Genomic DNA, 22,746 nt, shown 5'->3' with positions numbered 1-22,746 from the left:
TAGTATGTTCCCAGGACTGCATAGGAATACTGAACCCATTGATTTTTTGTACCCTGGACCCAGTCCTTCTGCCTAGTCTCTCTCTGCTCTGTCCCTGGCACTTCTGATCACTTACTATCTCTAAGGATTTTCTAATGTCCATATCAATGGAGTGAAACAACATGGCCTTTTTTGTATCTAGCTTCTTTCATTAACCAAATGTTTTAAAGGTTCATTAGTACAAGTTCCTTCAAAGCTCCCCAGACAGTTGGAACACGTAGCTGAGACTGTGACCACTGCAAGAGCTGCTGTCTTCTAAATTCAAATGGAATCTCTGGAGGATACAAGGCTTTAGATTTACTTTGGATTTTTAAACAATCCTTGACATCCAAGGAGAATTAGTGTTCTCTGTCTCTTTCTCTCTGTGTCTCTGTCTCTCCCTGTCGTCTGTCTGTCTGTCTCTGTTAATTTCTACCAGCATCCTCACATTCCCACTAGAGAACACTGATAGCTGTAAGAAATAGGTCCGAAGCCTAGTAATCCAGCCAAGCCTGGCTCAGTGTTGCAGCAATCCCCAGTTAGTCCGCTGGCTCGATGTACTCCTGGGAGCTAACATTTGGATGAATTTTTGATTTCTTGAGCATGAGGAGAGTACATCTCCTGCACCCACAGAATCTTTGGAATTTTTTTCAACAATGGATAAAGGTTAGGGGATAAATGAAATACGTGCTTGAAACTTGATCTCGTCTCTGCTTCACCTCATGTTTGAGACATGCTGCATCTAACCACAGATTGATATTGGGGCTAATGACATCATCATTAACAGGAGAAATGCACTGTGGTCAAGTTGTCTGTTTTAATTATTTCAAGGCATTTCACCATCAGCTGGCAGTAGGCAGAAGTCTCCTGGAGAAGGGTTGACTGGTACTTGCTGTTGTCTGGATTATTATTCTCCTGAAACCTAGCACAGGAAATAATCCCAAAAGATCGTATGTACTTACACTGCCTCACAGCTTGTAGGATGAGCTTTTTGGGTCAAAGGTGAAAGATTTGTAAGGAGGTAAATGAGTCACAGACTGCAGAAGAATCCTGGATTCTCTTAAGATATTAAGAAAGATGAGGCAAGCATGACAGGACTCTATTCTGTTGCAAATGTGGAAACAGAGGTTCGGCTTGGAAAATCAGTAAAGAGCTATATAAGAAAATGTTTACTGATGAGTCAGGTAAAAGCTCATTAATGTCTTGCTATAGCCCTATTGATAGGGCTATCCTGGGACAATATTTTTTAAAAATGAAACAGATTTGGTCTTATGCTGTTGTCACTTGAAAAGCTGAATAGTTTGAAATGATATATATGTTGAATGTTCTCTATCATTTAAGACATAAAAATGTATATTTATCCCCAAATCTTTGGTGGTAAGTCAACCTGGCCCCTTTTTAAAATAACTCTGCCAAATAAAGCTATATCTTTGCATAATACATCCATAATGCATTTTTCAAACTTTAAAGTTTTGGTATCATTAAAGTGGAGCAAAATTTAAGACACTTGTGAAGCTAGGAGAGTTCAGAACTTACAGATTTTTAAATGTCAATTTTTTACGCTGCCTTGCCAGCCCTTATTTCAACAACAATTTCAGATGTGAGGGAAGCTGAGACTTATTGTAAATGCACCGTTTTGAAACACTCGATTTTGTACAACGCTTGACTTTTTTCTCCAAGTATGCTATCAGTATACTAAGTTAATTTGTATAATTAGAAATTATATACAAAAATGTACCTGGCAAGCATTCAGGAGAGAGCTGAAATATGGGTATGGCAATAACCTTCCTAGCATTTAGTGGATTAGGCATAGTGATTATTACTATTTTGAGTGGGAATGAAGGTCACTAATTAGCATGGTAGGTGAAGTAAAGAGAAAACTGCCAGAAAACTCCTGCTGTACAGGAACAAGCATAGACTGAAGTATTATTTCACAAGCAAAAAAAAAAAAAACACCAGCATTTATAGACTATTTTAGGATCAGTAATGTGATAATTGCCAGATGTCAGACACTGAGCTTCAGAATTTAGATGATTCTGTTGGTCTTGGGTTTTGCTCTTATCTAGATATAATTGCCCCCTTGGTTCTTCCTCGTGAAAAAGAAACTTTGTTTTGAAATTTGTAGAAGCCCACACAGTTAAGAGAGTTAAAGAGATCTTGGACTTTTACATGTTAACAAACAAGTTAAAGACAGTGGGACTTTAAAAATTGTGCCATGTTTGTTTTAGTTTGTGAAATTAACATGAGATCTTGAAGAGAAGTAAAGAAAAGATTCAGACTTACTGTAATGTTTTTGGATGTCAAGGTTGACAAGGAGTACAATGTTACAGTTTTCATCAAATTGATACAAGTCTGAACATACAGGGAAAAAGAAACTCTTACGCCAGAAATTGCCTCCATCAGTTTGCCCTGTGAGCATGTCTGTGGGACATTTTCTTGTTTTCTGATTGATATGAGTGGCCCCAACCTACCATGGACAGTGTCATCTCTAGGCAGGTTAACTTGGGCTATGTAGGAAAAGGAGCTGATCTAACTGGTGGTGATCTAGAAGCTTAATCCCTCCTGACTAGTACTCATGATACCTGAAGGTATTCTGCTTATCCCTGAGAAGAAGGTAATCACTGATATCACCCAGTTACAAACCCTGTGACCTCCAACATTGAACAGCCTTCAGGACACCTTAGTAAAAGAGAGGCACAAATGCTATGGGAGTAGCTTTACAATTGAATTTAAGACCTACGCCATGGCACAGAACCCTTACCTGACAATGGTAAAGTGACTAAGATCCTGAGACTAGATAGGTCAAGGGACCAAAGGAAAACCGTCTACTATTATTCTGCTAAAGTAACATAGCAATAAAATTACTCCTAAGGACATACTGCTATACCCATAGACCAGTGCCTTGTTCATGTCACACCAAAGAATCTTCTTCTTGCAGTAGATGGGAAATAACAAAGAGAAAAACAATCAGAAAATGTGCATGCAGTGACAGATTGTAGCGTGCTCAATTCTAAATGTGATGTCTTCGTCAAAGCCCTCCTCTCAAGGCTCAGGAGTCTATGCTGAAGAGGATGCAGATATTGTAAGAGGAAGAAGTGATAGATCAGTACAAGGAAGCAGTATCTTCCAGAGACACATAAATTCACAGAGACCATGGCAGAATGCACAGGATCTGCACAGGTTCAAGCCAGAATGCATCCCAATACTGAGGGGGGGGGGTGGGATGGACAAGGCACTAACCAAGAAACTATTTGCAGTTGACTCACTGGCAAAGGGAAATCATTTTTCTTAATGAGTGTCGCTAGGTTTATCAGTCACATTCCAGGGAAGTCACACTAAGGAAGAGGTGGCCAAGGAAAATAACTCAATGCTATTTTTATGAACTTTATGTTTCACTTTGTTTTGACTTTTTGTTATTGGTCTTCTACCTATTTGTTTTGATTTTCAGTAGGGGCTTATTTCTTTGCTCTTTTGCTTTTGTTTTAGTTTTTGAGAGAAAAAAGAATGAGAGAGGAAGAGGGGGACAGAAAGAACATAAAATTGAGTGGCTAGAGATGGAGGATATGGGAGGACTTGGAGAGAAGCGACCATAATCAAAATGTAAAAAAAATTAATAAAAAATAAACGTAGACTTCCTCTCTGATCTACTAATTCCACTTTCAAATATACCCTCAAATTGAAAGCAGGGTCTCAGAGAGATATATCTACAGATATGCTCATATTAATGTTCCATATATCTAAAACAGGAAGTATCAGTCAAAAAGAAAAAGAAAGGAAGGTATGAGGGAAGGAAGAGAGTTAAGAAGAAAAGAAGGAAGGAAGAGAGGGAGAAGGCAGGAGAGAGAGGAAGAAAAGAAAGAAAGAGAGAAAGAAAGAAAGAAAGAAAGGAAGAAAGAAAGAAGGAAGGAAGGAAGGAAGGAAGGAAGGAAGGAAGGAAAGAAAGAAAGAAAGAAAGAAAGAAAGAAAGAAAGAAAGAAAGAAAGAAAGAAAGAAATTTGGGTGATTTAGAGCAAACCAGCATTCATCCATGGTCTCTGTTTCATTTCCTGCTGCCAAGTTCCTATCTTGAGTTTCTGCCCTGGCTTTCCTTGATGATTGATTGTAATCTGTAAATTAAATCATTTCCCTCTCCATTGTTTCCATCAGTATATTTTCTTGAAGAAACAGAAACCAAACTATGACAAGCAATTTCAAAATGTATAAAATTTTGCATTGTCTTTTCTTTTCTCAAAGTTTAGTAACTGCATGCTAGAAACATGGAAGTTGTCGCCAAAAGTCTGGGTTTAGAAATGACTGTTAGCTTATGGATAGTCTGCTTATTGTGGGACATAAATACTCAAATTCAGTGAAGAGATAGAACATGTCTGATGAGATTACAGACACCTTGAGAACGCTATCAAGGCCATAACAGCCATTCTGCTGTGCTGACTCTAAAACTGCCCCATGCCCCCTGGTGATCACTGGCAGTCATGGGCTTTTCTGATCTATAGTTGTAGTGCAGGATCAAGACAGAAGCAGATACGGTGCCTGAGTCCAGTGGGGGAAGCATCAGTGTGGTGACCTAACTACTGATCTACTGTTAGGACCTGAGACCATTAGGAAATCTGATTTTGAAGCTGATTTGTTAACATATTTTCGTGAAGATACCAGGTGATTACTAAGTACTCAGACTAGATTTTTTATGACCTTTCCAGAGTGTCCCACAGTACAAGAAGTAATATATAGTGCACTGTATACATTTACCACCAGAATTACTAATATGGTTCACTTAGCAGTTTGACATTGCTTGAAAGAAAAGCCTACAAAGGTCTGCTATCCGAGGGGAAAGATGAGGTATATTTATACAGCACTGTCCTTATACCTCATGGAATTGTTTCAATCCCATTGACTTCTTGTTGTTTAATGAGAAGTAACCTTAAAGACTCACTGTATTACTTTGTTCATTAAAACCATCTCAACCGTAGCTTGTATTTTTTTTTCTCGACAACTCAGCATTGTTCCTATGATATTTCAAATGTGATGATACAGGAGTGAGAACACAAGTAACTCTAATACAAACTTCTATTTTTTCCAACATATAAAACCTATCGGAAATAAAACTCAACTCTTCTATCTGGAAAGCACTTTGAGCTTTCTGGGAATAGAGGTTTGAGATCTGCAAAGCTGGGCATCTGCAAAGACGAGCAGTCACAGTTTGTATTCTGTCCTACGTGGGGCTTTCCTGAATCACAGAAGAAAATTAAAAATACAAAAATAAACAAGCCATAAATGGGAGGGGAAATCATCTTAAATGGTTTTAAAACTATTTTCCTTCTGGAAAGGACTTCGTTTATGCCTCCATTAAAATATTGCTGATATAAATGTTTCAATTTTCCATTAGATAGTTTATCTTCCATTTGAAACATGAATTTATTTAGGATGAGAGAACAGCAGTCGAGATAATGAGCTAGAAGATTCCAGATAACTGCCAGAGCTACTCAAAGCAGCAATGTTCGGAAAATAGAAGTATATTTATCTTTAGAGTCTTTCAGAAACAGAAGGCTCTGCTTCAGAGTGGAAGGCAAGGGACAGAGTTCAGGCTCAGCCGCCTGAAAGGAGAGCAACTGGCTTCAGATTTCTTGGTAATATCCAGTGTACTTAGGAGCCTGGCAGGTGGGCTCCTTAGTTAGTTTCAAGCTGCCACTTTAATGAGGTCCCCTTCCCTGAGAGTCGCCTTTGTATGAAATATTCGTCATCATTTCTGTCTACATTCACCATTCAAAGGATTCTGGAACAAAACTAAATTAGCACATCTCCAGAAGAGCCTCACAGCGGCTCTTCATCGGGTCCTATTGATCAGAAGAAACTTCTCACATGCTGTCAAGACATTTAATTGCTCTGGGACAATGCATGTTCCAACTTTTTTGGTCCATTTGCTTCCAGTTTCCCTCTAGTGTTAAAATCAGCATGCTATTTATTGGTAGCTGCTCCAACAAAATATCACAAACTTCTTGAATGAGATTGCCTTAGCACTCTTTTGACTAATTGAATAATTGATCTCTAATGAAGAAATCTGGATTGCAAATGTTTGATTTCAAGTGCAAAGAGATGTTGTGGATTCCTAGAAGTAAGAATAGTTTTAATAGAATATTAGTTTCTGGAAGGTTGCCCTCACCACTAACTACACACACACACACACACACACACACACACACAATCTTGGCTATAGTATTTTTCCTACCATCAAATGAACAACCACAAAATTAGGAAATATCACAAAATATCTAACAAGAAAGCAGACACCGACATAAAAGAAGACATAATCTTTCTCTTAAAAATTAATTTTATAAAGAAAACCAATGAACTTATTCAAATTTTAAAATGTTAGCTGTAAGGTATGTGGGATGTTAATGTTTTTGCATGACATCTGTTTGAACTGATATTTCACTCACGGCTCCTGCCCAGCAGACCAAGCTGAAACAACATTGCTTCTGTTTTGCGCCATAAAATTTCCCTGAACTCTGAAGTAGACCAACTTTCAAAGTCAAAAACAAATACCAAACAAATTCACATTAGCCAATCAGAAGGGACCTAATTTACCTAAGATACTAAAAACTAAACCCGGCAAGAAGAGTAACTCTAAAATTAGTAATCAAAGAATAAAATAAAATTACTAATAAACTTTATATCTGTTATTTCTGTACTCCTTAGTTTTATTTTGATTAGGGTTTTGTTTTCGATTTTTCTGCCTTTAAAGCCAGGCTCTTCTGCTCAGTTCACTGGAACAATCGTTCTATTCTTATAGAATGGGGCCATTCTTCAATTCAAAATTACATATCAAACTTAAAAAAAATAAAATCTTTAAACTTGTTACAATTTTATCTCAAAATTTCAAAGACTGATATTTTCCTTGTGGGTTTTCGGCTGCATCCTTTCTCTGCAACTTAATGTGTATGTCATTCCAAACAAATTGATATCATTATTTCTGGATTACCAACTACCATACATGGTGAGCCAATTTCTGTTGCTTTGTTAAAGTACCTTAGGTTCTCTGTATAATTTTTAAAGAACATATTTGGCTTATAACATTTGAGATCTAAGAATACGGCACTAACATTTAGTGGCTACATCAAAGCGGAGAAGATGCTATCATGCTGGAAGCTGTATGAGACATGAAAGGATGAAACCGTAAGCCAGAGGAAGGTCCATTCGTGACCAGGTCACATCAAGGATCCTTTCAGAAGAGCTAAGCATCCTGATGATAGGCGTGAACATCCTCTGAGGTCATGGCCTCTCAAGGTTAAGTCTCCACCTTGTAAAGATCCCCACCTCTTCCCAAAGTTACCTCTCTATTGATCAAACAAACATCTATTCCCTGAAACTTTGGGGACTCAAACTATATTAGAACACAGAAACAGCTGGGATTCCAGTGTAACATGCAGAAACCTTGTCTAGAAAAGTTTACAAGCTTATTTTGGCTTTAAAATCCAGTGTTCTAGTTGCCTTCCTCTGAATCCTTCTTGACACCTTGAAGCCTCCCAGATACGTACAAAAGTCCAAACACACCCTGACTCTTTATCATGCTAGATTGCTCTAAAAATAAGGAATTTTTTACATAATACTGTTGCTAAACTGCTGAAGATATGAGAAGAGACCCTGATTTATCCTTCTTTGATTAACACTGTTTAAGAAAAAGAAAAGCTATTATTCTTAAAACATTATTGAAGTCTTTAATTTCCATGTGTGTGTGGGCTTTCTAAAATTAGTGTTGCTGTTGAATTCTAATTTTAAACCATGGTGATCCGATAAGATACATGGGGTTATTCCAATTTTCTTGTATCTATTGAGGTTTTCTTTGTTACGTAGTATGTAGTCAATACATATATTTGTTCCGTATTTGAGAAGGTTACATGGGTTGCTGAGAAGAAGGTACATTCTTTTATATTTTAATGGAATGTTTTTTGAGAACTACCTTTACAATACAGGCAACATTTTATCTTAATTATCCAATAGACACCTTTCTGCTAAAAAGTCAAAAATTTCTTGAAGACCAGACACATTTAAAAACGTGTTTGTTATAACTTTTAGAACTGTTCAGAGAACATAATCATTTCCCACTAGAGAATATTTCCTTGCAGAAGTAATGCATAAACTAGTGTTGAGAATGACAACATGAGAGAACATAAAATGCATAAATAACACTCTCTCCACTAACACATTTTGGATGAGGCAAAGTAATAAAAATAATAAATATTTTATGTGATGCCATCGAACCCGTTTCCATCAGACAGGAGAAGAAAAGAAGCCGTGTGAGCCATATGTGCTACTGAATTGCTCACTTCCTTCTCCACTGTGTTGCTTCTTTATTTTTAATTAAAAAATAAAATAATTGCTGAGGTTACAAAATAAACCAATAGAACTTGATATTTCAAACATATATATAAATATCAAAAAGGACATAGTTCATTTAGATAGTATAATCTCATTGCCAATTCATCAATATGTAGACAATGCTACCATGTTAGAACTGATTGAAAAAAAAATCCAAATGCCTAAAATCCTTTCTGCAAAACACTATAAAGTAACAAAAAAGAGTGGAATGATGGTAAAAAAAAATGTTACAATAATATTACTTTTTGAGATTTACTATTCTGCATGTTCAAGCCACTGTTCTCACAATATTCTGTATTGGTTTCTAAATATTTTCATGATAATATCACAGATAATGAAAACAAAACATAAATTGGAGGACTTGCCACTTTCAGATATCCTGGTACCGTTCATTTGGGTTTTCAGAGAAGGCAAATAGATACTTTCCCACAGGACTCCAGGTATAGCTTATGAACAAAAAGTGAAAATCTCCCAGCCCTGTGAGTTACTAGACACTAGGTCTCGATTAAGTCACTTCTGAGTTATAATATGCTCGATTTGTAAACTGAGAAGACTAAAATATGTGGTCTCTAAGGCATCTTCAGCATTCTATGCACAGTTATAACCATTTACATGACTATTAACTCAGAAATGTTTCTCTGTTGCCTAAAGTGTTTGTGTAAGAGCCTCTCTCAATGGCAATTCTATGCACAGTGCCCGAACACTAACTACTTAACACAGTTTGACATTGCCCTCCACAGTAGAATACTGAAATGATTGCTTCATGTTAGTTGCTACCCGGAGTCTGAGACACAAATTATGAGTGAATTATGAAAAATTTTAATTATCAGGCATTTCTATTGAAAGTTTGCATAAAAGAGTTTTGGCAAGGGCTGGGTACATTGCTTGGTGAAGTGCTTGCTTAGTGTAGACGAGACCTTGAGCTCCATCCCCAGCACACACAGAAGTGAATTCATAGTTATCATTCTACTTAAGAGTCTGTGCAAGCTACAAATCATGTTTTTTTTTAATATGCCTAGTTTGATGTCGAAAATTGTCAAATATCAGCTAAGATGCACATGATAAATACATAAATATTAATGTTCTGTATATTACACACCAAATAAATCATATTTAAATCAGGATTTCATAATGAAATTAAATATAAAAAGAAATGATAGGATTAAAATATGCAACGAAATATTTCTTCCTTCAATTTTGGGTCTAATTCCTTCTTAACGTACAAAAATAAAAGTGTAAGTCCTTCGAGGCCAAGAAATTCAGAGTTTTTTACTTACTTTTAATCTCAGTATGCAAAAATCTAACGCTGCAAATATATTAGAACCCAAATAATCACATTAAGAAAGCATACTGCTCACAAAAATCATAGTCATTTTCAGATCTTTTATAATTAATAATGTAAGTGATTTTTATCTCTGGATAAAAAAAGTTTACTTTTTAAAAAAGCTTGTAATTTTTTAGCAGGTCATGTAAATCTTGACTATGTTTTTGAAAGTTCTTTTCTTTTTTTGTTGTTAATTAAATTTATTCACTTATTTTAAGTCTTGACCAGAGTTTCTCCACCCTCCTCTCCTCCCATTTGCTCTCCCCTCCTACCCTCTGCCCTCTCACCCCTCAATCTACTCCTCCTATGTTTCTGTTCAGAAAGGAGCTGGCCTCCTATGAGTATCAACAAAGCATAGCATATCAATTCGAGGTAGTACTAGGCTTCTTCCTTTGTATTAAGGCTGGGCAAGGCTACTGCCCATGAGGAAAAGGTTTCTTAAACCCAGCCAAAATACGCAAGGGGCAGTCCTTGCTCCCACTGTGCTAGGGATCCCACAAGTCACAAGTAGAAAAGCTACTCCACTGTCACACACATGTAGAGGGCTATGTTGGTTCCATGCAGGCTCCCTGGCTGTTGGTTCAGACTCTATGAGCTCCTATGAGCCCAGGTTAGCTGTTTCTGTGGGTTCCCTTGTGGTGTTATCTGTAAATTTTAGTATGGCACCTGACCAACTGTAGAAATACAAGCATTTAAAACACATTGCTACACTCTAAAACAATTTTATATTTTTGGTTTTGTTTGCTTTGGGTTTTGGTTTTTTTTTTCCTAGTGTGGTAAGGATTTAGCTCGGGATGCAAGAGATGATAAGGAAGAACTCTACCATTGAGCCACATTCAAGCTTCTAATTCTCAGGAAGAGGGGTATTTAGTCTTATATCTTCTCTTGTTCTAAACTTAAATTGTCAAACTATTTTACTTTAGAAACCCACTGCTGAAATGTTGGGTGGGTGGGGGCTAAGAATCCTAATTAACTGGAAAAGAATCAAGGAACCAGCACATCCCACATGGCTTTGACAGCATCCACTCACAGTGAAAGCTACCACTATCCTTGTTTGGGAGAGTGCTTAAATTCACGGAAGTCTAACTCCTTGAGCTTTGTGTTCCTCATCGGAAATTATATCGACTGACTGAGAGAACTACTCAGCAAGATGGTCAGAACTATTAACACACAATAAGAGCCAACTGAAGGGGCTCTTCATGACCTCGGGACATAAGGGAATATCGTGGTCATCTCAGAACTTTATGTCTACCTTGGGGCACTTAATCTCAAATTCCATTTACCAATCCTGAAAGAATCCACAACATTTTGAAGAGTGAGATGATTCTCAGGGAAAAGGCCATGCCCTATATCCTCTCTGTGAGGATTGGCCACAAATACATGAAGTTCAAAGTTGGAGCCAAACTGACAATTAAAACTTTAATAGAGGAATTAAACACCAACCAAGCCAGTAGTAATTCAGAAATTTACAGAGCTTGAAATCTGTACGGCACCTCAGAGATCCAGTCTAGTTCTCTTGTTTCTCAGAGGGGCAACTTCACGTTGGTTTGAGGCCCTCTTTGACTGCAGAGCTAGTGGGGGCAAACCAGATAAATCTGTATTTCCTTTCACTCTGCCCTGATCGAGCCCCTGCAGTAGCCAACTGTGCAGCCATTTCCATCTCTTGTCTCATTTACTGAATAGAATAGCATATTAATAGTTTCAGTTACTTGGTAAAACAGCACATTAATAAATGTTAAGGTATGAAAAGTATTAGAGAACTATTTTCATTATTTCTTATAATGATGGACATGATTCAATAAATTTATAGTTAAATTAAGCTTGATGTGCATATTTAATTAGATTTCCTTTGAAGCCATGTGTACCTCTCCTGGTCTTGATCGAGGCATTGTAGGTATCTCAGGAAGTCTAATAGCAAGCCTTGTATAAATCCACTGTAATCGTTCTCACGATTGGCTCCCTTTGTTGCTGTGTCATCCCTACTGCCCCAAATCTCAGGGTGTTTGAGGACAGACACCCCTTCTATTACCTCCTGCATTTTTTGTTTATGAAGTTCTTGATATACAGTACGGTATTTTATAAAAGAAATAAAATGAAAGAATTTGTGCTCTTGCCTGAGTCTGAAGTCGCCTTCAAATTAGTACACAACCTTGACAAAGCACATATCCTCCCTGAGCCTCAAACACCGCATTTACAAAATACATAATATATTTTTTCAAGAGATGCACCTAGAGCCAATGTAAAGCTATAGACAAGAATGTTTCAGTTTGCTGCTAGAAAAGTCCTTCTAGTCATTATAGCTGTTCACTGGCTAGCTACTTTTGGAAATATAATCCCTAAAAAGGGGAGAAGATAAATAAACATTCACAAGCATTTATGGGAAAATTGAACGTTAAAATACTAATTCAAACCCTGGAGGAAGAGGCTAACTCGCAATGTGGTGATACCCCCACTTTCCCCCATAACATTTCTAGAGTTTGCAGACTATACGAACAGCACGAAATGATGACTAGGGAATGTGCGCCTGAGGACGCCATCTTGGAAATTGCCAAAACTACAGAAATACAATAGTTTGCTTGATCGTCTCTTGCCTACTCTTCTACTAAAAAGCATTTTATTACACTTTCTTATTCATTTACTTGGAGGAGGGTACATGTGCTGTGGCACAGACTTTGGAGTCACATGACCGTTTGCAGGGATCAGCTTTCCTTCCACTATGAGGGTTCTCTTTCACCTTTGCCTAATGTGCCAACTCATCGGCCCAGCCCACTACCACCTGAAGACCTATACATGACACATATCCTGCCTAACCACAGGAGAAAGAAATACGGCAGGAAGAGGCCAGAAGGAATATAAACAAGCAAGCCTAGTGTCTTTACCTCCATTTAAGTTCTACCTTCTTTGTGCCCAGCCATTTTTGACACAGCTGACCATGTGTGGAAAAAAATCTAGGCTTAAAAATTCAAGGTTTACTTGAAAATGCAGATATATCTTTATTCTGTGAAACTTTTATGTACATAAGATCTGGGTTAATTAAAAATGTTGGACCTCTCTTGTTAGTCTGTGTGTTTTGTCATGTCCTCCATAAGACTTGCAGCAGGTGGAAAAGGGGTTGTTCTGTTTGTCTTCTGCAGACATGAACACAAACCAGCTTGGATGTGGCTTTCAGCGTTGCCTCTAAGAGGACAGCCACTTCACCTACTTGCATACCATGATCCTCGAATTCCAGGTGATAACATTAGTAACAGTTTTTCTATCTCCACTCCACATTTATTGTATAATTAATAAATTTCTACCTATATGGAAATTAATGTGATCAAAATCAAGCAATGTATCATTATTAAAATACTTCAGTGGTGTTTTCACATGTCCCCTACAGAGATATAATTTCTGTTAAATCAGCTGCATAGACCACCTCCTGTGTGAGCAGGTTTAATAATAGTGTAAAAGCTAACATATCACCATCTGCTTAGTATTATGTACTCCTGACTATGTTTGGCTACAGTTAATACCTGGCTTGACAAGTATGTAGTGGCATATAGATTTAACACCCTTTTCTATTAAATTGTATACCCCAGGTTTCTCAGTATTATCAGAATCTCGGATTTATGTTTCATTGCTCACCACTTGGCCCACAGATTGGTACTATTCTCTACCTCCGTTTGTACTGAACAAAACATACTCCATTAATATGCCATACTGATCAGCTACATAATAGCAGCATTTAACAAAGTATGAAGTAACAATGCTATGACTTTCTAGTTTTCAAATCTATGCAGCAATGGGAACAGATCTGGGTGAAGCCGGACCTGATTCACATTGCTCATGAGTTTAGGTTCGCTCCCTGATTCCTTCTCTTTTGTAGACCAGAGGTCATCTAAAATATGCTCTTTTCTTGGGGAAATAGCAGAACAGAGCTAGAAAGTCCACAGACAAACTGACTCTCCAGTAAAACAACATCATCTGTGATAACATGATCCTGTGATCAGTGGAGAAGAGAACCAACCTTTTCATTCAACAAATGAAAGGATTCACATTCTATAAAACATATTTCTAATCAAAATTTTCAGTTATGTTGAGTTGACTTATCAAAATAACTATTTGAGTGGTTGAAGATAATTATATTTTAAAATGTCTCATCTTTGATTGGAATTTAGCCTACTCTGTTTTTCTCCAGTTAGGCTTCTAGTTCTTCTGGAAATTAGTGTGCTTTGTCCTACATAAGAATATACTTTTGAATAATTGAGATAAATTTCCGATTTAATGTCCCCAAAGTCTTTAGAAATTTCTCCATTAGTTCGTTGCTCAAAGTCCCTAGAAACAAATGAGTTGGTTAGCATACAATTTATAATATAGAAATTGATTGTCAATTCTGGTGTATTGCTCACCATCAACACCTTAATTTCCACAGGCATTCAGAAGCAGCTATACAAAAGAGATGAAAATTTAAACTTTATTTATTTATTGATGCTGGGATCAGATGTACCTCTGTAACTTGTATATGCAAGCTTTGAATCTTTAAGTTCAAAAGTAATGGAAAGAAAAAAATTGTCTACAACAGAGTCTCAACCCTAATGACTTCTGTTGTAATCCAGAATTTTTATGATTTTTAATGTTCTCTTTAAATTTGGCTCACCATTTGGCCTTAATATTAAAATTAGAATTTTGAAGCTGTTTGCTTTTTTACTACTACAAAATGTCACCTTTGCAGCTAAAGTTGCTTTGAAATGAAAAAAAGTCTATCCTCTGATGAGGTTGCAAGGTTTAGCTCATTTTTCCTTTTGTGTATGGGGACATGGGTCACTTCCACTCTAGACAAGTGGACTGCATCCAAGTTCTGCTTCACTTTATACCTTCTCAATATATATGGATGAGACTGGCTTCTATTTAATAAACCACTGATGGTTGCTACCTGTTCCAGCACAAGAATCCATTCACTGTGATTTCTGGTTTGCTCATATTCATAGGTACATACTATGCACATGGGTTTCTTACCTTATCTTTCAGGCCTTTTTCTTTTCGTGCATTAAAACCTTCTTATGTAGACTTGTCTCATTACTTTGCTTATTTTCAATTTTTATGGATTATACCTGGCTCTTAATACACAGGTTTATTTTAATAATCATCTGTAAAGTATAAAGTTAAATAAAGCATTCACCGTCCTACACAGCAAGACATTTGACATGCTTATCTGAAATGTATTTCTTCATATTTCTTCTTATAATTATTCTAGAGTACTTTTACTTTGTTTATTCTGTTCCTGTTTCATTTTTTAAGAATTATGCACATTGGTGCACCATATTTATATCCTTTACCCTCCTCCCCTTCCTGCTTTCAAACAGAATTCCTACATTTGAGTAAAAATAAGAAGCTATTTTCTTGATTTTGTAATTTCATTAGCAATGCAGTAATTGAATGTGTAATTTTATATTTAGACTATCAAAGGGAGTTTTAAATATGATTTACCTTTTCAAATCAATTATTTTTCATCTTTAATCTACTATTGATATTGCAAATTATTTCTCCTGTTTGAAGCATGAAAGTCATCTATTTTACAGTCAGTGTGCAAGAAGCTAAGCACAGACTTATCTGATATTGGTCAGATTTATTAAACGTATCATCTAAACAATAATTAAAGGAAAGGAATCTGAGAGAGAGTTGGGGAGGGTTGCTTGGGAGGTGCTGAAAAGAGAAAAAGGAAGGGGAAATAATGTAATTATATTATACTTTCAAAAATAAAACAAGTATTATTAAAAATAAAACATCATCTACCTGACCAGCAGTGTCCAAGATGTCTAAGTAAGCAGGCTCATTGTCAATCCTCACCTGGGTTTTGTAAGCATCTTCTGAAAAACATAAGACAAAGTTTCGCTTATGAGTTTTCCACAGAAAAACTGGGGATGAATTTGAAATTTTGTAAAAAGACACTCTAAGTTACTGATAAGTTATTTAAATAATATATGAAGAAAGCAAAGAATATAACAGAGTTGATAATGAGATCTATAAATGTCTTAGAATGCTAGGTGTGGTGACACACACCTCTGATCCCAGCCCTGGAGAGACAGAGATAGGTAGGGTTCTGTGAGTTTGAGGCTATCTGATCTATGTCAGGAGTGACAAGCCAGGCAGGGCCAGAGAGGTAGTTTGATGTGGGATTCCCCCTGTATGCTGTGAATGCCATTGGTTAATAAAGAAACTGTCTTGGGCCTGCACAAGGAATAGAGCTAGGCAGGAAAAACTAAACTGAATGCTGGGAGAAAGAAAGGCGGAGTTAGAGAGAACCCATGTAGCCCTACCAGAGATACACAGAACTTTAGCCAGTAAGCCACAGTCATGTGACAATACACAGATTGATAGAGATTGGTTAAATTAATATGTAAGAGTTAGCCAATATGAAGCTAGAGCTAATGGGCCAAGTAGTGATTTAAATAGTACAGTTTCTGTGTGATTATGTTGGTTCTGAGCAGCAGGAACCAACAAGCAGCTCTTTCCTCCTACAGTAGTTTGGTGGTTAAGAGCCTTTGTTCTTCCAAAAAAGCCAAGTTCATTTTCCAGCACTCACATGATGGCTCACAACCAACTGTATGTAACTCTAGTTTCAGGAGATCTGATGTCCTCTTCTGACTTCTGTGGGCTTCACACGCACACATGGTGCACATACATACATGCAAGCAAAACATTCTACACATAAAAATAAAATAAATGTGTCTAAACAAACAAACAAAAGCAAAATCTTATATGGAGAAGCATTATGATGCTGGATTTGGAAATTCATTCTTGGACAGGCCACAAAATTATAGAAACCTTTATATTTCTAATATTCACAGCTGAAGAGATTGCTTTGATATTTCCTGAGAGAAGGAAGGCAGGAAAGTACTACACTTTCAGTATCGGAGATACTGAGTATGCATGTCTATGAATCATTGAATAAAGATAACTAACATGTTTGCCTGGGTCTGAAGCCCTGGACAAGCCTCTGAGTGTCTTCCTTTATTTATATCCATGTATGTTCTTATTGCGCTTAACCTACCACAACAGACTGCAGTCTGTTGAAGTGTAACAGTGGGTTAAGGTCATCTGGCAATTTGGGGACCTTGAGCTCATGGATTCCCAAAGGTCTTATTTTGCCCTGCTCACTGTTTATGTTGTAAAGAAGAGGCTGACAGATCCACTGCCAGAAAGTGTTTAGAGCATCACTTTGGAGACATCAATAATTATCAGGCTGCTGTTTTTCAACCGCAACTGGACAAATGAATTATTTCAAAATATCTTTATTCAAAAAGTAATAATGATCAACCATAAGAGATGTTTTTTCTGATGAGCAGTGCTGGAAACCTCCAACAAACTAAATGCTTGTTTGCTCAGGGAGATAGAAGACACACATGCACATGTCCACACACATATGTGATGTGCATAGACAAAGAATCACACAGACAGAACCCAAAGAACACTTAATAGGGCACAATCATAGGAATTATAAGGGGTTTTTTTTGCTCCATTATTCTTTTTTTTCAGCCACTTTATAAAGAGAGTATCTGTGGGATCACAGGATTTTTTGCTTGTTTGTTTTGTTTTTATTTGTATGGTACATACAGTTAATTTTTAATTTCCTAACAGAGAAACAGTTTCTTGAAGTGAGGATTACAAGTGAGCCTCAGATTGCATGCTTGTTTATTTAAATGCAAAGGCCTGGGAAGCAGCCTGCAGAGGTTGGGGTGCTGAGTAACCAAGGCTGGGGCCCTCTGCGTGACCATCTGACGCTGTGACAAGCCAGCACCTGGGCCTCGCATTAAACAGGAGCCTCTTTCGAGATCAGAAAATGTCTTCAAAAATAATAGATGTAAACCAGCTAGCAACTAAAATCGGGCCAGGGAGCCAAGACTTTTTTCTCTGTTTTTTTAGATATATCCATCCATGTATACATTCTAGTATGAGAAATCTGGGTCACCTTTCTGGCCTGAATAGAGGCTAATCCCTTTCATTTCCTCTCCATAAACAATCTTTCTTTCAGTTCCCATTCATCCACTCCCTTTGAGGCTACCCATGCAGAAACAGACTGTCAGAAACACTCCGTTGAATGCATAGAAACACTTTCCTGAATTTCAACCATCTGCCTATAGTGCCTACCCTGAAGTGAGCTCATTTATCTTCCCAAGCAAAAGGCTAAAAGTACACAAAGCATCTTCAGGAAGAAATGATCACAGCTGCATGCTACATTCTTTAAACAGAAAAGCACTATAGTACTGCATTCATGGAGGCACCAACCACTTTAAAATTCATCTCGACGTGCAGGTATTTAACATGAGACCAGAGTATCTGTTCTTCACTCTGCTCCTACAGCAGAATTTTATCGACTAAAACAATAAAGGCTTATATTTAAGTTTTTAATCCATCACAGTATATGTATACTGTGTTGGTCAGCCATCTGCCTTGTTTGTAAAGTGTAGATAACTGTACATAAAGAACAAGACTTCTTACATGGTTCTACAGAGGAGCACACGTCATAGTACATTGGAAACAAAAAAGCACAATTCACATTCAAGATACACTATGCTGTGAATTTTTAGCCAAACTACATGAATCAAAAATCTTGTCTGCTATTTCTGTTTGTACATATATAATGCATATTTACCAAGCAGAAAATCACAGAGGATTAACAAGATGTACTTTCAACAATCATCAAATATATTTTTGGATATTTGGATACTTTAAAATGCATGAAGTATTCCGGAAAACCTTTTAATTCTTTCCCAGAGTAATTTGTATTTATATAAGTAACTTAAAAATATGTTAGTTGTAAATATAAGGCCATTTAAAGCCATAAAATATGTAATTGAGAAGATATTATTGAATTTTCACTACATGATTTTAACATATTATAATACTTGAATACTTTTTTCATGATTTAATTATATTGTTGAAAATATTTCACTGAAACTGTTTTTCTATAAATTAGAGCCGGTGTATTTCTCCAAGATAGCAATTGTTGACACAATATTCTTTGGCCCAATATTTTTAAAAGGAAATAAATAATGCAAAGGCTCAACTAAGGTATTTGGGGGCCTTTCTAGGAGGTCTTCTTACATAAATCTTTTCTGTTGTACATATGAGGGCATCTGTGTGTATACGTATTTATTGTGCACATGCATGATACATATATATGCAGAGTAGAAGTCTTGGAAATGGACAGTACTAACTCTCCTGTCTTGATTAAACCCAGAGGATACAACATGGATACAAATCTGCATTTGGATCAACTTGTTTATCAACAATGAATTCACTGAGCATCTGAGTGTTAGTGTGCCCTCCAACTCTGATGGGCACATTGCATACAATGTTGAAAAGTCATCAGCTGTGACTACCCCCATGGAGTCTGCAATTTGAGGGGGATGCATAAAAGAAGCAGGCAATCACACTATACCTTGATTAAGTGCTCTATCTCAAACTTTTAGAAGTTAATTTATTTAGGCAGAAAGCAAAGAACACTCATAGGATTTACTGTTGAGCTTGCTTAGTCCCCAGAAGTTTCATCAGAAAGCAGAGAGGAAGACTGAGGTTTCAGGAGGAGAGATATAAAATTACTTAAACTCTGCTATAACCCCCATCATGATCATAATCATCCAGGGAAATATCCAGAATATTTAAGGTTACGGGCTGTAAAAAGTGTTTTGAAAGCAATCTCAGTCTCATTTATTGAATGAATCAGGATAAGAAAGGAACCCCTTCTCCATACTGACCAGGCTGAGATGGTGCTGTCATGAAGGTCTGAACCCTGGGCTTGCACAGGAACTAGGAGGCACTATGGATTGTTTTCCCAAATTCTAACAGTGAGAATGGAATCTAGTTTATTTATCGCTGGGACAATTTTATTTGATGTGAGCACCAGCTAAAATGTTTTCATAAACCTGAAGATGGGTTCTTGTGGGGGAAGTCGGCAACCTCTAGCTCTACCTGCTGCTAGGGTGCTGATGCCCTACTGATGAAAAGCCTCATGCCAAGGTAGTAGAATATCACATACCCTAGGGTCTGCCAACAGTCTTCGGCAGATTGACGTCGTGCCTCCAGCCGTGATCTGTATTTGACACTAACATCAGGATCAATGTACTAGCATCATCCACACAGACTTAAGGACGCTGCTAGGAAATAGGAATGTACAGAAGTCCACTAGTGGGTAATACCATTCCAAGCCAAGTCTTCGCTCACCGAAGCCAAGATGAAACTGTTAATCATTGTGGAAGCTGCCTTTCAGAGGTTCTGTAGCACAGAGTGGGCTTAAAAACAGATTACTTCTTCGTAATTCTTACATAGAAATGAAGACCAATTTTATAGTCAGTCTCAAAGACCTGCAGCCTCTTCACCATGGTCTGAAGGACACAGATGGTCACAAAGTTTCTGTGAAGGCTATAAGTAAAATCTGAGAATGAAGTTGCAAGCCATGTTGTGGTATAAGTTATGCAGAGCAGCAAAGGTGCGTATTCAGAACACAGAAAGCATTTAGACAAGACACTAAAAAGATGAAAACTTCTTGTATGCAGGAGAAGGAGGCAAGGTATTCAGTGATGTATTTTCTTTGTTAGGTTAGGAACTGTTATATTTGTGGACATTTGTATCTGTGTTTTTTCTGTTACGATTCATATTATAATACTGTAGACATTATTTCTTTTTCATTTGTTATATTATTTATTCTTTTTTGCATCATGACAAAATATTATTCACCCTTATTCAAAAAATGAGTTCTATAATTTGACCAATTAAAATTTGTAAATATATTATCTGTATATGACATAGAATTTACATATATGTGTTTATATACATACTTTATGTATTTATATACATATGTACGTATAAATTTTGAATGATAATTTATATATAAGAATTTACAAGATATAGATATATACTGCTATATAAAGAAATTTGTTATTTAGTCATCATATTCTTGTCCAGTTTCTTTGCCAATTTAATTTCACGTCCTGATAGCTTTCTGAATTTTCTGATAATGCTAATGAATATAGTCCGTGGGGATGGAATATGGAATGATTTCAAAGATCCTTTATATTCCCAAATATTTTTCTACTGGTATAGCATGATCCCCCAAAGTCCATCCTGGTGCTTAATTCCTTCTAAGATGAACAACTTAGTTTCCAATAAAATTAAAAGTGAGGTAAAATATTAATACATTAACCATAAACACCTTATCCTAAGATCACATTTGATCTTAAGATAAGCTTAGCTGTCAGGAGAGAAAGAAGAATGCGGCCTTGAGGGAATGATCACCAGGCATGATAGAAGTGAAAAGGTCAAAAAGTACTGCGGACAGCCTTGGATGCAGAAACAGCAGAGTAGCCAGTGAATAAAAATGGAGCAGAAGGTGCGTGATCACCAAGACCTGAGAGGATTCAGGGTGGGAGCAATATCCTGAAGAGCTGTGTTCACGTGGGGGGGCATTCATTTCCTTCTAGTTTCTTTCTTAAACTGATGAGAAAAGTGAAGCGATTTTATGTACTGATGCTGAGCAGAGTTAAAGCAACTGAACACCATGTATAGACACCAAAACTAAATTTAGCACAGGCGAAATCTACATAAGTGATTCCATACTTGCCTTCTGTGAAACTTGACAATTCTTAAACTATTAGACCCTCTAAGGGATGTAAAAATGAAATTTCCATAGGGAGAAGAATGGTTTCTTTTATTGGTTTTGTGTTTGTAGCTTGAACAATAAGATAAATCAGTGTTGAAAACCTTCCCATAAAAGTAGATTCTTTAAAGATCTTGTTGAAATGCAAATCTTAGTTTAGTCCAGAGTTGGATTAGTAATCTACATTTTAATAAACTGGAAGGCCAAATAAACTTGTCCAGAAACATTCTAAAATAAATACTGAGATGTTCAACATATGTAAACAAGCCAAAAAGCTCAGAGGAATAAGTGGTACAGGTATAAGCTGAAACTAAAGACCCAGATCTATGCAAATCCAGCTACGAAGGTAGTGAAAGTAAGAATTTATAAAAACAAGAGTGCTCCACCTTCAGTAGCAAGGAGGCACTCAGAATCCACTGTGCTTTGAAAACAAAATCTTAAGGGGGTCAAAAAATAATTTACAGGTCTTTCTGATTATGAACAAAGTATTTTATTGTTGCTTCTTATTGGGAGCTGAACCTAGTGCCAAATATCTTCTAAGAAAATGTACTACTGAGATATATCAATGGACTCTCTTTAAACGTGCTTTGAGACAGAGGTAGTATACTAATACTAATAATACTAATACTAAAAATCACTCTGTAGATTAGGTAGAAACTTAAATTTGACATTCTCCTGCTTCTTCATTCTGAGTAGTTAATTTAGGCATGGACCAACATTTCTGATGCTAAACTTCCTAACAGAAAGAAAAGATTGATCTGAAGGGGGTGCTAGTTGTATCCCTGTGGAAAATGGATGATATAAAGAACTTAAAATGTGGCAAGTTTTATTTTAATCATGGTTTCAGAGGTTTCAGTGGGTGGACACCTGGAGACATAAGTTTGGAGACATAAGAATGTCATGACACTTAAGATGATGGCCAGAGAAGCGGCTTCTCCCCGTGGAAGAATGGAACCAGGCACTAAGGAAGCAATTAACAGGGACTAAGTATAACCTACAAAGTCAGAGCCCATTGACCTATTTCCTCCAGCTAGTCCCCACCCTGTTAAGTTTCTAGAACTTCCCAGATTTGTACCACTCCCTGGGAATCAAGCATTCAATATGTGAGTCAGTGAATACACTTCTTATTCTCACCATAAGAAAAGAATTTACAAAGTTGAAAGAGTGATGACTATGTTACTATGAATCTAGGTCTTTTGGCCATGCTCTATAGATGAAAAGGTTTTTTTATAACTGGAGAAGATAAACATATCATTTTCTTTTCACGACCTATTTTCTTTTTTTTAAGTAATTTTATTAAATTATAAAAGTTTCCATTTCCACCCCTCCTCCCACCACCCTCCCACTCCCCTCACTCCCTCTCCTCCTCCCTCTCCATCCCTAAGAGCAGTCAGGGTTT

At 36.9% G+C, this 22,746-nt stretch overlaps 1 protein-coding gene across 4 annotated transcripts in view; it reads right to left on the bottom strand.

Annotated features, from left to right (window-relative positions):
• The window catches only part of Rit2 (Ras like without CAAX 2), a 349,321-nt gene that overhangs the window by 219,480 nt on the left and 107,095 nt on the right, over positions 1-22,746 (bottom strand). For 2 of the 4 annotated variants that reach the window (XM_085700026.2, XM_085700025.2), the window contains exon 3: positions 15,539-15,558. In XM_085700026.2, coding sequence (XP_085556152.1) covers positions 15,539-15,558 — 20 coding nt within the window. Of the gene's footprint in view, positions 1-15,484; positions 15,559-22,746 lie in introns of all 4 variants that reach the window. The other 2 variants (XM_048442357.3, XM_048442356.3) reach the window with 1 other exon arrangement.

Source organism: Myodes glareolus, chromosome 13, assembly GCF_982192425.1.
Source record: "Myodes glareolus chromosome 13, mMyoGla1.1, whole genome shotgun sequence".
In the NCBI taxonomy this organism is placed as follows: Eukaryota; Metazoa; Chordata; class Mammalia; order Rodentia; family Cricetidae; genus Myodes; species Myodes glareolus.
Note: the sequence above shows the minus strand (reverse complement) of the source record. Positions and strands in the feature narration are given on the sequence as shown.